Raw genomic sequence first — 14,774 nt, forward strand, 5'->3', positions numbered from 1 at the left:
CACTCCCTCCTGGTAAATGCAATTTTTCCCAGCCCTCCATGGCTCCCAGGGCCTCTCTCACTGTCTCTCCTCCAGCTCACACTCCAGCTAGACAAGCCCTGGACACAAGCTACCTAGGAACCCTAGGATGCCCCCACCCCTGCTCAAGAGCCTTCAGGCTGTCATTTCACAGTCCTCCTTCCCATCCTACAAGTGCTCCCTCCACTGGGCAGCCCTTCCTGACCACCACCCCAAATTACATCTCGTGCTCCTCCAAGCCCTGCAGTACTCATTGTCAGGGCCCCTTGTTTTGCACTGTCACTGAGGTTTTCCAGGTGTCTTGTTTTCTCAACAAACGACACAAAATATAACCTTGATGCTAATGCTGGCTACGATGTCCTGAGTGCTCGCTTGCTCTGTGCAGGGCACAGACGGCTACTCCTTCGGGGAGAGAACCTCTATAGGATACTGAGTGCAGGGCCTGGCACATTACTGGTGCTCAAAGCACAGCATGAGCTCAGATATGCTCCAACACCAATGGGAGGAGGAGGAGTTGGTGTAACCTTTGTGGAAAGCCATTTACATTATAGATTCAAGGCCTTAAAAATATGCACAGCCTTCCAAATCCCAGCCAGGACGCCACTTTTAGGAATGTATTCTAAGAAACAATAATAGATGTGCACAAAGGTTTAGCCACAGGACAGAAGCGTAAGTGGAGGGGTGGTGCTTCTGTTTCCTGAATTGTTAAATGGGGATAAAAATAGTTCCTAGTCCATGGGCTGCTGTGAGGGTTAATAAATCATGAGTTAATATATATAAAGCATTTAATACAGTGCCTGGCACCATACTTAGGCTCTATAAAAATGTTACCTGTTCTTTTTATTTGAATTGAGGTCTGAATGAGGCCAAATCCTGGGCTCTTAGCTACACCACCACCCTGCCTCCCACCATCCACTCTCCTGATTTCCAAAACCAACACAACAGTTACTAATACTAGCAAAAACCACCCCAACACCAACAACAATCTAAATATCCAACATAGTGGGTCTGGTTACATAATACCACAAGCATATACAATACTATGTAGCCATTCAAAACCATGTTATGGAACAGTAATTAATGTCATGCACTAATGTTCATCTTAGATAGGGGAAGGCTAATGATGAGTTCGGTATGAAGCTTTTTTTCTTAAAGTATACAAATATGTGGAAAAAATACACTGCAAAACGTGAAGAGCTGTTCTCTCTGGTCGTAAAGTTAATAATGATTTTCCTTTTTCTTTTTATCTTTTCTTTTCAATTTCTTGCAAACAACACATATTCCTTCAGGAATAAAAACTAATTCTGAGGAAGAAATTCAAAGCCCTGCCGGCTTACTTCTATCTGTAATGGAAGGGATTGTGTCCTCCTTTTATATACTCCCCACTGCATCTAATACACAATCTGTGGACATAAAAGCCCTAGTCTTGAACAGAATTCCAAACTGGCAATCTTGTTTAATCTTCCAGGCCGAGGCGTTCTGTACGGTATTTAGAAACTGCCAGCGAGGACAAGATAACAATGTGACCGGCGGGGTGCGTCTGGGCCTGGTTGGTGACCCGCTCGCTGGGCTGGGAAAGCTCAAATGCTGCCCCAGGGGGAAGAGGTGGTGGAATCGGGCTGGGGGCCGGGGACGGCGCATTAGGAGACCAGTCACCCGGGGAGCATGTGGTGGGGCTGCAGAGAGTGAGCGGAGCCTTGATGGGAGGCCACTTTGGCATCTGGGAGCTCTCGTCAGCTTGGTCTAAAGAACTTCCCAGGGGACACTTAAGTGCAGCTGGATCTTAATATGCTCAGCCTCGCTCACAGACCATTTCATTTTGCCACTCCTCCCAAGCAGGGCCTCTGGGCCTCCCCTCGCTGACTGCGACAGAGGTGTGGGCACCCAGGGAGCCTGCTGAGAGGAAGGGAGGGACCACAGGGCCGCTGGGCAGCCACCCCACGCCAGGGTCAGGGCTGAGCTGAACGTTCTACTTAAGACAATTACATTACTGAGCACATTACTGTCAGGAGTGTTGCATTCATGATCTCGGCCCTCACGAGACCTGGCAGAGGTGGTCGTCTGTGTCTGCTGCGCCACTGAGGGAACTGAGGCTTGGGGGCTCACTGACTGGTCCAAGGTGTCTCAGCTATAAAGGGGAGAGTGACACTCAAGCGGAGGCTCTCTGGCGGCAATTCCGACCGATGTGGAGGCTGCGGCAGGAGTGGGGGTGTCGCGGCTGCTCTCTAATTCCCCCCACCCCTGCAGGCAGCGCGGTAAGTGGAGGCACACCCCTTTGCAAGGCCAGATCCAGGCCGGTCTCACTGGAAGTTGCCCTCAGCACTTGGTGCAGAGCCCGGCTCGCAGTATTTCCGGCAGGAGGAGGCTCCCTGAAGCTGCAGCAGGGATCCTTGCCACGAATCGAGCCACCTGGCTGGTGCGGCACCGACACCGCCAGGACCGCTCCTCAGAGGGCTGAGCCCAACGGGCACTGTGACTTTCTGGACTGTCTGTGCCCATGTTCCCTCTTGTCACCAGGTGCTGCTTTTAGCTAGAAATCTCAGAGGAGGCCACAGAACCTCTGAGTGGTAGAAAGAACAACGGGCTAGGCACTTGATACGTCTTCATGCCTGTTCTGCCTCACTCCCTGGGTGCCTCTGGGATGAGCACCTCTGCAACTTAGTTTCCTCATCTGTCCAATGGGGAGGGCAGCTCCTAACTTACAGCCTCGGAGTACTCTGGGAGACCGAGGGCAAGGCGTGCATGTGAGCTCACTTGCTCTCCTCTCTGGCCACCTGCACCCAGCACAGGGCAGGAGGCTGCAGGCAGAGGCAGACTGGGGGAGAGGGAAGCCACACACCCACACTCCCCCGTGATTTCTACCTCTAGGCTAGCTGTCTTCCTTTCCCCTTCACTGCAGGTGAATGGAGACTAAAAGCTACTATCAGAGAGAGGGTGCAGGGAAGAAATTAGGGGTTAATCCCTTAGACAAGTTCAGAGGAAACATTCCAGGAGAGTTTTCTCTAACCAACAAGGGTGCAGGAAGACACTTCTCCTGAGTCCTGCCTGGGTGGTCTGCAGCCTGAATACCCCTGGGCCAGAATTTGCAAAGCACCCCCCCCATCCCCATGGCATCCTTCATCCACCCATACCAGAAACATTCTTTAGGCAGGGAGGATACAGCCCTCAAACCACAATTGTTTTTGGAGGGTGTGGATTCCCATCCTAGGGCCCCACCCATGCCCATTCTCAAGTACAGACAAGAAAGGCAGGACAAGAGCCACTGTTAAAGGGACAGACTTGGTCATTACAGCACCTGCAGAAGGGCCTGGGGCATGCCTTCTCAGACAGGGCGAGGCAGCCCTACAGTCTCTGCCACTTGCTGCAGCAGGAAGCCTTCGGGCCACATCTAGCAGGAGGACGCATCTTGATGGCCTTTCCCGGGGCATCTGGATCATCACAGGCGCTGTGTGGCAGGTGCTTGTCACAGTGCGTTTGCCCACGCCTTTCCTGCGTAGGCGGCTAATTGCAACCTGATCACCCAGCCCCTCTTGAGAGCCCCATGCTGGCCCACACTTCCTCCTGGCATCTCTACAGTGTTTCCAGGTGAAGGCACCAAGAAAGCCCCAGCCCCAGGAGACACTGGCTGCGGCTCTTCCCCCCATGCCTGGAGCCAGGGTCGAGGTGGGGGAAGCCCAAAGACAACACAGAAGGCTAGCTGACAAATAGCCCTGCAGGCCTTTTCCAGCCCACCCTGGGACACCAGGTATCAGGATCTGACCAATCTTCTAGGTACACTTTTCCCTATCTGGTTAAAAAACAAAACCACCACCTCCTTAGGATTGCATTTAGGAAGAAATCAGAATTAGGGACGTAGTAGGCCCAACACAGTATATACACATACACGCACACAAACACATACATACAGTCTGCACACTCCCTTCTGGGTTTCACCTTTCAACTTTCCTTCCCATTCAGAAACTTATAATTTGTGTCCAGAGTTAAAAGCTAGTGGGGTCAGGGGCCAGGGTCCTGCCTGAACATGCCCACAAATTCTGGAGGCCCACGAGAAGAGGGACCGTCCCTGGTGTTCAGGGGGTGTGACATCACCCGTACGATGAGGGGGAGTGACAGCACAGACATAACTGTAATGACAATGCTGTCACACATACGTTGGTCGGCTCTGAGTCGGCTTATCTAAGAAAGCAATCTTTCTGGTGATGCAGGCTACAAATGTCCTGCCTAACTTGTCCTGTTTTCCTACACAGCTCTCTGACACTGGGCTCCTCGCCCAGCTCTAACACTAAAAAAATAGCCCAACATGGGGCTCTGTTCATAGGCTGGAAAGGCACTTCTAAATGGGCGTAGCAACTAAGCCAGCTGGAAAAGGCACCCTCAGTCTGTGTTCTGCTCTAATAAACAAATATCGATGCCATTTCCCCAATGACCCTCAGACACGGGAATCACCATATTTAAGAATGGATTCCAGGAGCACAAAACTGACAGGGATCTCCTGTGAGAGTTCTTTCCAAAGAGAAAATGGGGAGGAGCGATGGGGACAGCTGCAGACTAAGTCCTCCTGAGGAGAGCATGTGGGTGGAACCAGGTAGAGGTTAAGATTTAAACAAACAGAATGCATCACTATTGAAACATCTAGCTTTTTCGAAGGCATTGTTAAGAAAAATAAAGCCATCGAGACTTTAGATTCAACACTTTGCAAGTACTATGACCAGAAAAGGCAAAGCGGGTCTTAGATAATCTGCAGCCAAGTAAAAGCTGCCAGAATTCAAGAAAGAAATATTCCCAGCAGGGCAGGCACCCATCATGTGTCAGGGACTTCTCTCAAGTCCCCCAACCGGGGCATTCTGCTCAGTGCAGAACCCACTCAGCTCTTGAGGGGTTGCCATGACAAGTTCAGGAGACGGTGCCACACACTGACCAGGCCCAGAGAGACCTGCCACGCACGAGGACGAGGTCATATCAGCCATGGAGGCTGCAGAACGCGAGCACCACCAGGAAATGTCAGGTTTGTGAGCCGTGATCCGAACTTATGAGCAACGGTCAATGCCGTTTGAGTTAGTGGCTTAGTCAACAATGTGGATCACGATTTCAGTACTGAGGATACCATCTGAGGCTGGGGGTACAGTGTTCTGAGGCAAGTTCTGTGCTTTGAGGCAAGCTGCCTGTTGTGAAGACATCTTTATATTTTATTTTTATTTTTTGAAGTTTATTTTGAGAGAGAGAGAGAGAGCATGAGCAGGGGAGGGGCAGAGAGAGAGAGAGAGAGAGAGAGAGAGAGAGAGAGAGACAGGATCCTAAGCAGGCTCCACACTGCCAGCGCAGAGCCCAGCAAGGGCTTTGAACTCACAAACCATGAGATAACAACCTGAGCCGAAACCAAGAGTTGGCCACTTAATTGACTGAGCCACCCAGGCGGGAGCCCCCTGTCAAGACATTTTTAGTGTACAACCTGACCCGTTTCTTTGGGCTGTCTGCTGACTGGAGTATGGCTGTCGGGAAGTATTATGAAGAAGCCTGATGCTGAGTTTGGGCATCATTCAGAGCCCCCAGATGGACTCACAGGTAAGAGTGAAGAGTGGAAGGGACCATGCATCTACCTCAAGAGAGTTTCCTGGGATACAACCAAGAAACATTGTTCTGGGTCACTTGGAGGAAGATTGGATGAGAATGTACCTAAATTGCCAGAAACTGGGTTCTGTCCCCCCAAAAAGAGCTTCCCTAGTTAAATGGCCAATTATTAGTCCAGTTGGCAGGATGGTTTCTGACCAGGAGCTGCTAGTAGTGAAGAGAGATGAGCTACAGATGCCTGCCTTCACGTACCGGAATGCCAGAGGACAAACAGAGTGGCCTGGCAGTCAGCTCTGCCAGCAGGGGACCAGGGCGAGCTGGGTGGCCAGCTGTGTAGGGGCAAGCCCTGAGGCTCCGGCTCCCAGGGATGCCCAGTAAACTATTCAGCCTAAATTCATGACAGCACAGGAAAAAGCACACAGTTTAAGGATTCACCTGTGGTTGGAATTCTGCTTCTGCTGCTTACAAGTCCTATTAAATCACTTAACCCTTCTTGGGGGCTCAGCTGCCTGGTCTCTACAATGGAAATAGTATGTCTTTCTTGCAGGGCTGTGGGGAGGATTAGGGATTATGTATAAAACGCTGCCAGGACAGTGCCTAGCAGGTTATTAAAGCTCAAAAAAAGGGAAACAAAAAACTAAAGCTGTTTTTCTTCATGCCATGTTGTTACATTTGCTTCCTCTTGCTTTATAAGTAATGTCGGCAAAGTAGTTTTCCCCTAATTCCTAGTTAAGATCTACGGCCAGGAAAATACAGCAACAGGTTGGTACAGTGACTGAGCAACCTTTGCCAGGTTCTGGAATTCCTGTCCAGTCCTAAACCCTGTACTTTAACTCTATGGCAAGTACCTACCTTCTCATTTCAAAAGGGGCATTATCTTAGTGGGGAAAAAAAAAAAAAAAAAAAAAAAAGGCAGTTCTAGCACTTGAGCACTGGACAGCAAACAACAAAAGTTAAGACTGCTGCTCTCAGATGAAGAAGCCCAGGTGGTGGCCCAGGCTGTCAGCTGTCGAGTAGGAATTCATTGCCCTGACAGACATGGCAGCGATGAGTGAAGAGATCAAATCTGCAGCTGACGCAAGGGGAGATCATGACCCATTAGGAGGGATGCCGTAAGGCTGGGAACCATCTGCCAGTTCTTTCGTTTGTGGGAATGGAAGAGGAATTTCCCAATGTCATGCATCAAACTCAAAACCAAAGCTGGCTGTACCACCCTGGCCAGGTTTTGTTTAATAAGAAAAAAGCTAGGAGGGGCGCCTGGGTGGCTCAGTCGGTTGAGTGTCCGACTTCGGCTCAGGTCACGATCTCTCGGTCTGTGAGTTCGAGCCTCGCGTCGGGCTCTGTGCTGACAGCTGAGCCTGGAGCCTGCTTCAGATTCTGTGTCTCCCTCTCTCTCTGCCCCTCCCCTGTTCATGCTCTGTCTTTCTCTCTGTCCAAAATAAATAAACATTAAAAAAAATTTTTTTTTTAAAGAAAAAAGCTAGGGATCAGAGGTTTTATTTTATTTTTACGGTGATTTGTATTTCCCTCACTGAAAAGCGCGTTATAATGCCCAGATTTTACAAAGCACTTAGTGTTTTTTACAAAAAGGAGCCATCCACATGTGAAACATTTAAAAAATGGGGTGGGGAGAACCCCAACGCAAGAAGCCAGAAAGACTGTCAAAGAACAGGGCCTGGCCAGGCCCGGTATTCCATCTGAGTTGCGGGGAAGAGTCTGCCCGGCCTTTGGCACTTCACCAAGATCACAGAGGCCATAAATCTTGGAAACAAGATCAAAAGCAAGAAGGCTCTGTAAATTTTCCCCACAGGCAGCTAGGGAAACTCTAATTCTCTTGCCCTGTTTTCATCCATTTTCTCTCAAGTATCTCTCCATATCTTGGTTTGGAATCAGTCTGGCACAGTGCTCCTAAGTCAACAGGTCAAGAAGACATGTGACTTTATGATGCAATAAAGGGCAGCCACTCTGTTCTGTTTGGGGAACCTGGTGAATCATGGACTAAGCGCTGAATCTCGGGAACTTGTGTCTAAGATAGCACTGAGTCAGAAGAAAATTTTCATCATAGGGCCCCTGGAACTCAAAGTAAAGACAACTATTAGGTAACTGAGTCTATCCCCGTAGGACGGCTCCCGCTTCTATCTGGCTTCAAATGACTCAAGTTTTTCTCTAGGGGAAATTCATCTATGTGGGACAGCTGTCACCAGCAGGACATTTGCTGTTCTTCAGCCTAAATTTCTCATGACATCACTCACCTACTTCCGCCTTTGAGGGACAGTTTTCTCTCATGTGACAAGTACCCAGGCGGCTGCCTGAAGATGGCTGGGCGAGAGAACATGGCCTCCACTCTTCGTTCAGAGGCTGGTAACCAGTCTGTGTCCCAGGAAAGAGACTCAATTAAATAAAGTGCTCCCAGAGCAGGCAGCTTTCCATGACAAAAGCACACAAGCCAAGATGCTGAGGAGTCAGGGCAGCCTTCCACAAAGCTCTGAGAAGCCACCTCTGCTTGGGTCTCAGCAGCTGTGGGCCTGCGGGGGCTCCGGAGTCGCTGACACATATTTGTGGCTCTATTTCACCAAGTCACAAGGAATGAACACGTGCGGATTTACCCTGGAGGCAAAGCACATTCACGTTTCTTCCAGTGAAGCAGGGAGGGCAAGAGAAAAACTGCTTACGGACAAAATCACGCGTGAGCACAGCCACAGCAGTTTTTAATTTGCCTAAAGAACATATCGTGTACGATTTCAGGATGTGAGCAGGGAGCACTGTCCCCACAGGACGCATACTGTGAATAGGAGAGGCCAGCTGCCGTTTAACAGGACTCCAAGCTGGGGAGCAACCCACACCCTCACCCTCCAAGCAGCTGCACCGCGAGATCAGCTGGACCAGCCTCTGGAAGTCTCTTCGGGGTGGGAGTCTCAGCTCAGTCTCAGCAGAGCTCCTCACAAAGACCGCCCGTCACCAGCGCGCCCCTCTGGGGTCTGGATAAACTGTCCGAAAGGTCAGGTTTATTCTCGGTTCTCTGGAGTGGTACTCTTTGGGCACTCGATGCTAAATGGAAACACAGACAACTCTGACATAAACACATTTATGAGGAGACGAACCCCCGTCCCGCGACCCCCGTAAGTACCAACGAGCTCTTGGAAGTCTTGCGGAGAAAGGTTTTCTTCTCTGAAGAACACTTCCCCCACCACCATTGCTCTGATTGGCCAGCGCCCTCGCAGTGAAGTATTTTTCACCTCTTCTACCTGTTCTTCCTCTCAGCTTCCTGCCATTTCCCCCAATCTCCTAAAACAGCATGTAAACGGCTGAGACCAAAGACAGGCGTGAAATTCCACTCTCGTGCCAAGTGCTCTTACGTGAACCTGCACACCTTAAACATGACCTGGCTTTACCGTCTGGCCTGAGCCGTGGAGCTGTGCGGCCCAAGGTGATGTGCTAGCCACTGGCTACCTGATGCTATTCAAACTTAAGTCCTTCCACACACTAGCCACGTTTCAAGAGATGAAGAATAGTCGTGTGTGTCTAGAGGCTACTACGTGCGGACTTAAGAGATGCAGAACTTTTCTGCTGTCACAGAAAGTTCTGCTGCACGTTGCTGCCGCAGAGGTCCGTTCTGATTGTCAGTAGCATCAAAACTCCTTGATAATGACATCACTCTACCACCTCTCCCTCACAATAAAAGCACCTTGCTTTTCACCACATCTGTTACAGAAATTAACAATCACAAGCTGTCAGGACACTGCCTCCATAGGAGTGAATACAAATCATTTGCATGTTCTCACCTGCCAGTCAGCTTGTGTAGCTCCTTCCATGATTAACAAGGTCCCATGATCCAAGGGTATCTTCACTCTTTCCACATAGGTGTAGTCTCCATTCTCTTCCTAGAAAACAGCATTCATTGCACTACATTTTTTGTGGTGTGATCAAGACGCAACAGAAGCTGACGATGGTCAAGAAATGCAAACCTCTACTCAGCTAGACTACAGGGGCTCGTATACTGGTTCTGTCACTTGGCAGCTGTTTGGCCTTAGGCAAGCTGTGTCACCGTCGGTACCTTAATTTACTCATCTGTAGAATGGGGATGATGACAGGACCTGCCACACAGGGCTGTTATGAGCCTCCACCGATCGAATACGTGTAAATTCCTTGGAGACTGGCACATATTAAGTACAGTATAAGTGCCAGCTATTATTATCAGCATCTAAAATCAGCAGAACAGCCCATTCTGACCTGTGAAGAAATTAAGTCATTCATACGAGAACTCCTTACATCTGCTTTATGCCATGCTCTGTGTTCTGACATAGTGTGGAAAACAAGGCTTTTCAACAAGATGTGGTGCGATGAGTTCTCACTGCTTTTTCAGAAGTTATGGTAATTCATTAATTGGTACCTATGTTAAACTAGTCACAACTCTTCCTATAGCTCCTCTGGTGTCTTGGAGACACATTCTTGTTTCTTTCCAGAATAGTCAGCAGCAGGATTTTCTTAAAGAAGGGAGCTCTGGCTTGACCAGAACAGTGTTGCAAACTGAGACTGGCTATTTAAGCCTGAGAGCATAGATCACAACACTTCGGATACAAATGCCTTGTATTCACATTGCCCCTCTCTTCCAGACAGCTCAAAGTCCATTCATGTCCAGTCCTCTGATGGAAGCTTCACAGAGTGGCCTGCGAAACAGCCAACAGGTGGGGGTCACTCTTCCTTCGCAGCCGACAAAGGGGTGCGTTTAACAACTTCCGTGCTCACAGCAACGAAGAGCTTATCAAGAGCTGAGACCCAACCTTCCTGATCTTTCCACTTCCGTTCTGGGCAGATCCACCCATTCATCTGCTTCACTTCGGATGCAAGGGACTGCATTTAGATTACTGCAGGATTGATTTCACTGCAATACTGTGTTTATGTTTATTATTGCAGGAGTGCTTCGGAGAATGTAACTATTTACAATGATTTCCTTCAGGAAAATCAAAATCAAAACAATAATGAACTTGCATAAACAGTTTAAGTTCTAGGTCCCAACCCTTGGCAATGACTTTGTCGAGCACAGTCATAACTTTTCCAGGCAGAAGATAAAAGCAATGTTTAAACATAACTTTTGGTTTCAGTGATTGATTTTAATTGTGCCTGCCACCTTTTCTTTTTCAGTAGCAAGTAAGCGTGAAGCATTAACCTCTGACCCGTCAGCCAATCAGAGAGCAGTGGGAAGGTGACCCTGTTCTCGGGTGGCCCAGCTGCATCTCAGAAAAGCTGAGCGGCTCTCTATAAAAAAGGATTCCAACCACAAATGTATGTCCTACTGGAGAAAAGGTATCAGAAGGGAGTGCATCAGCCATGAGATTAGAGGGCTCAGGGCTCCTTGATTTGGGCTGTAAAGTCAGTTGCCAAATCAAGATTCAACACAGCTAGGAGCAGACCTCTTGCCCTGTACAGGAGGAGTGCCCTACACTCAGGGAGTGCAGCAGAATCTTCATCTATAACTCAAGCACAGACACAAGGACAGGGCAGAAAAATGAAGTAGAGAGGAAAGACACTGAGCCAGACACAAAGACAACTCTGAGACGAAGATCTCTTAGAACAGTAAAAACATTATTGGGGAAGAGGGAGTACCAAGGCCAATGGAAGAGACGGGGTGAGCACTGTAATTCTGCCTGGAAACATGCACCGGGAATAGACGTAACAAGTGAGAGAGAATTCCAGATGCAAGGGGAAAATACCAGCACTGATAGAAAGTGATATTCAACAGAGCCACGTTTCACTTAATGTTCCTAAGATCTGAATTTTTCAAACGAGAAAAAGCCTCAAGTTGATTTTAAATACACTACCTCCAATATAACCTTTAGTTGTACATAAAAGCAGAAGGGGGTGATCCTTCACTTGCGATGGAGCTACTATTTTTTTTTTAACGTTTATTTATTTTGAGAGATTGAGAGTGCGAGCAGTGGAGGGGTAGAGAGAGAGAGAGAGAGAGGGAGACAGAGAATCCCAAGCAGGCTCTGCACTGTCTGTACTGAGCCTGACACGGGGCTTGATCTCAAGACCGTGAGATCATGACCCAAACCGAAATCAAGAGTCAGCTGCTTAACCGACTGAGTCACCCAGGTGTCCCGGGGATGGAGTTACTCTTTTTTTTTTTTTTTAATGTTTACTTTTTGAGAGAGAGAGACAGAGTGTGAGTGGGGGAGGGGCAGAGAGAGAGAGAGGGAGACATAGAATCCGAAGCAGGCTCCAGGCTCTGAGCTGTCAGCACAGAGCCCGACACGGGGCTCGAACTCATGGACCGCGAGATCATGACCTGAGCCGAAGTCGGACACTCAACCGACTGAGCCACCCAGGCGCCCCATGGAGCTACTCTTAATCAGTCTCTGAAAGAGACAATGATACCCAGTGCACCCACTGAAAGAGGTGATGTCATTACTTTGCTGGTTGTTATTTATTCCTTCCAATCCCTTGGCTCAGAAAACACATTCCTAATTTGCAGAAGGAGATAGAAAAGAGGGCAAGGTTGCTTTCTACCAAAGCAACACAGAGCTCACAAATGCTTTCTTCTTTTCTTGAGGCCAGAGTGCCAACAGACCCCAGAGCCACTCTTTAACTTAACCAAGACACGCAGAGACTTCTTCCAGTCAGGAAACACGTAAAAGGCCAGTGGAGCTCACGCGGCAGTGCATAAAGGCACAAACTGATAAATGGATAAGCAACACTGGAAGCACCAGTCAGACTGTTTAGACCATTAGGCATGGTAAAGTTACCAAAACAATGGTTCTGTCACCCTTTTGATTTACTTAGGTCTTTTTTCGAGACAAAAGAAAAAAAAGAAAAAAAGAAAACACCCCTAAAAAAACCATGGCATAGGATAAAATTTTCCATCCCTGACCCTGGTGAAAAGAGGCTTTTTAGAGGCTCTGGCTGGCTCAGTCAGTAGAGTATGTGACTCTTGAACTCAGGGTTGTGAGTTCAAGCCCCACACTGGACACAGAGCTTACTTAAAAAAAGAGGCGTTTAGGGTTATAATCAGTCTACGAGGTGGGTTTTGTTGTTGATGATTTGGTTTTCCACACACTCAAAACTTCACAAGCAGATAAAGCAAAAAATATATACTTCTATATTAATTATGATCAACACTCTCCCTCCATCCTTGCCAAGCACAGCCAGTTTATCTGAACACTTGATTAGGATTCCCAAGGTCTTCTGGGCCCTCCCCAAAGTTCTACAATCTCACCTCCACCTCCCGACACAAGCCTCCCTAGTTTCCTTTAGAAAAATGGTATTTAGGGGAAAAAATCTGGGTGTATTTATCATTCTATCATTACTAACTATCCAACAGACAGGAAACCGCAACATTTTTTTTTCCATTGGAAAGGTTGAGCTCACATTTTACAAGCTCTATATAGAGTTTTCATGGAATCGTTCCTTTCTCATCCTAATTAGAAATTATAAGCAACCATCAGTGCTTGAAAATCAGCAGCAGCATAGTTTTTCTTCCTATTGTAAGAGTAACACAAGTTCAATGAAGTAAACGACACACTTGTGAATTACTGGCTCAATGTCTGCCTTCCTACTCTCTGATAAGTTCTATAAAGAGGATTATGTGGTCTTGCCCTTTTGAAATATGCTATCACACATATCAATAAATATGGGAATGACTGAGGAAAAGTACCAGGAAAACATAATCCTATTATCCAGAATTCATGCAATGCATGCCCAGGAAACACTGTATAAATATAATTACGCACTTTACATTTTTATCATTATATCGTGAGCATGTGTTTACATCTTAAAGGTACAGTATTCACAAATGTGGTTCTATAATATTCCTTTATATGAACATATCTTTCCTTCTTCAAACTCACAAATATTTTTTGACCACCTATGTCAGGCACTGTGCCTAATGCTAAGAATATAGCAGTGAGGAACATACTATTAGACACTGAGATTTTAATATGCCGGTACTGATAAGAGAAAAAAAGAGAAAAGAAAGGAAGAGAAAGAAAGGAAAGAAGGATGGGTGGATGGAAAGAAGGAAGGAAAGAAGGAAGGAAAGAAGGGAGGGAAGGAGGGGGGCAGGTAGGCAGGCTACTGCAAGTAGATCCTGGGCAAAACATTTCTGGGTGTTTTTCTAAGGATATATTGTCAAAAGTGGAATTACTGGATCCTTAAAGCAGTTTGATTTGTTGTACCAAAATGCTTTCTTAAGAAGGTTGTGGAAATTTCTAATTCCATCAGGAAAATACGGCAGTACTTATCCTCCCCTAAAAAATTTAGGGGGAAAATGACAACTCATTATTCAAACAGAGAGTTCTTTAATTACTAACCCAGTCCAACACTTTTTCACATGTCTATTTGCTGTTTGCATTTATTCTGTTGTGAACTCCCTGCTCACGTTCTTTGTCCATTGTTCTACAGGATGTTGTATTTTTCTTACTGATCTGTAACCACAGATAGTGAGATATTTACCCTTTGTCATAGTTTCTGCAAATATTTTTCTCATTTGCTATTTGTCCCTTAACTGTGTTTATGATATTTAACGTAGAGTAGCTCAAAAACTTTTAGAGTCAACTCTGACCTTTCTTTGGCTCTCCTTCATGGTTTTTATGCTTAGAAAGTCTTTTCTCATCCTGAGGGAAGTTAAACATACAACTACATTTCCTTTTTGGTTAATAAAAAAAAAAAAAAAAAAAGAGTCTACATTTTTTTAGATTTAACTCTTTAATCTATCTGGAATTTGGTGCTTTTATTTCCCCCAGGCTTCTTTTTATAAGTTTCCAAATACTTTTGGATAGGATCAACCACAGTGTATGCTGCCCAGGGGCCAGGCATGTCAGGAACTATGTGTACGTCATTGCTAATGCTCATTACAACCCTGTGAAGGAGGTGATATTGCCCATTTTATTATAAGCAAAAGGAGCTAGAGGGAAAGCACATCTCTAAGGCAGAAGACTGACAGGAGGCAGGCAGGGCTAGTATTTGAATTTAGATCTGCCGGACTCTAAAGCTTCTATTCCTTCCACTGTGCTCTGCAAAGTGATCTCTACTCCTTTTGGAATTCTGTAATATTTCCCGTTCTAATTACAAGGCACGGGACTGAACCGCAAGGGTCACAAACGGCAGCATAAGTGAGGAGTGGCGGTAGGACACAAGACAGTGGGGAGTGGGGAGTGGGGAGTGGGGAGTGGGGAGTGGGGAGTGGGGAG

The 14,774-nt window shown here is 47.2% G+C and overlaps 1 protein-coding gene and 1 long non-coding RNA gene across 2 annotated transcripts in view; one reads left to right on the top strand and one right to left on the bottom strand.

Annotated features, from left to right (window-relative positions):
• Positions 1–8,277: 8,277 nt before the first annotated feature.
• The window catches only part of ALKBH3 (alkB homolog 3, alpha-ketoglutarate dependent dioxygenase), a 32,736-nt gene continuing 26,239 nt past the window's right edge, over positions 8,278–14,774 (bottom strand). The window contains exons 9-10 of the mRNA XM_049617611.1: positions 9,369–9,467; positions 8,278–8,634 (exon numbers count right to left, since the gene is read on the bottom strand). Of these exons, the coding sequence (XP_049473568.1) occupies positions 8,542–8,634; positions 9,369–9,467 (192 nt within the window). The 3' untranslated portion in view covers positions 8,278–8,541. The remainder of the gene's footprint in view (positions 8,635–9,368; positions 9,468–14,774) is intronic.
• LOC125912923 (uncharacterized) lies at positions 8,620–10,675 on the top strand. Its single transcript, XR_007454874.1, has 2 exons — positions 8,620–8,705; positions 10,200–10,675. It is a non-coding gene; the product is annotated as an uncharacterized LOC125912923 (long non-coding RNA).

Source organism: Panthera uncia, chromosome D1 (assembly GCF_023721935.1).
Source record: "Panthera uncia isolate 11264 chromosome D1, Puncia_PCG_1.0, whole genome shotgun sequence".
NCBI classification, from domain to species: domain Eukaryota; kingdom Metazoa; phylum Chordata; class Mammalia; order Carnivora; family Felidae; genus Panthera; species Panthera uncia.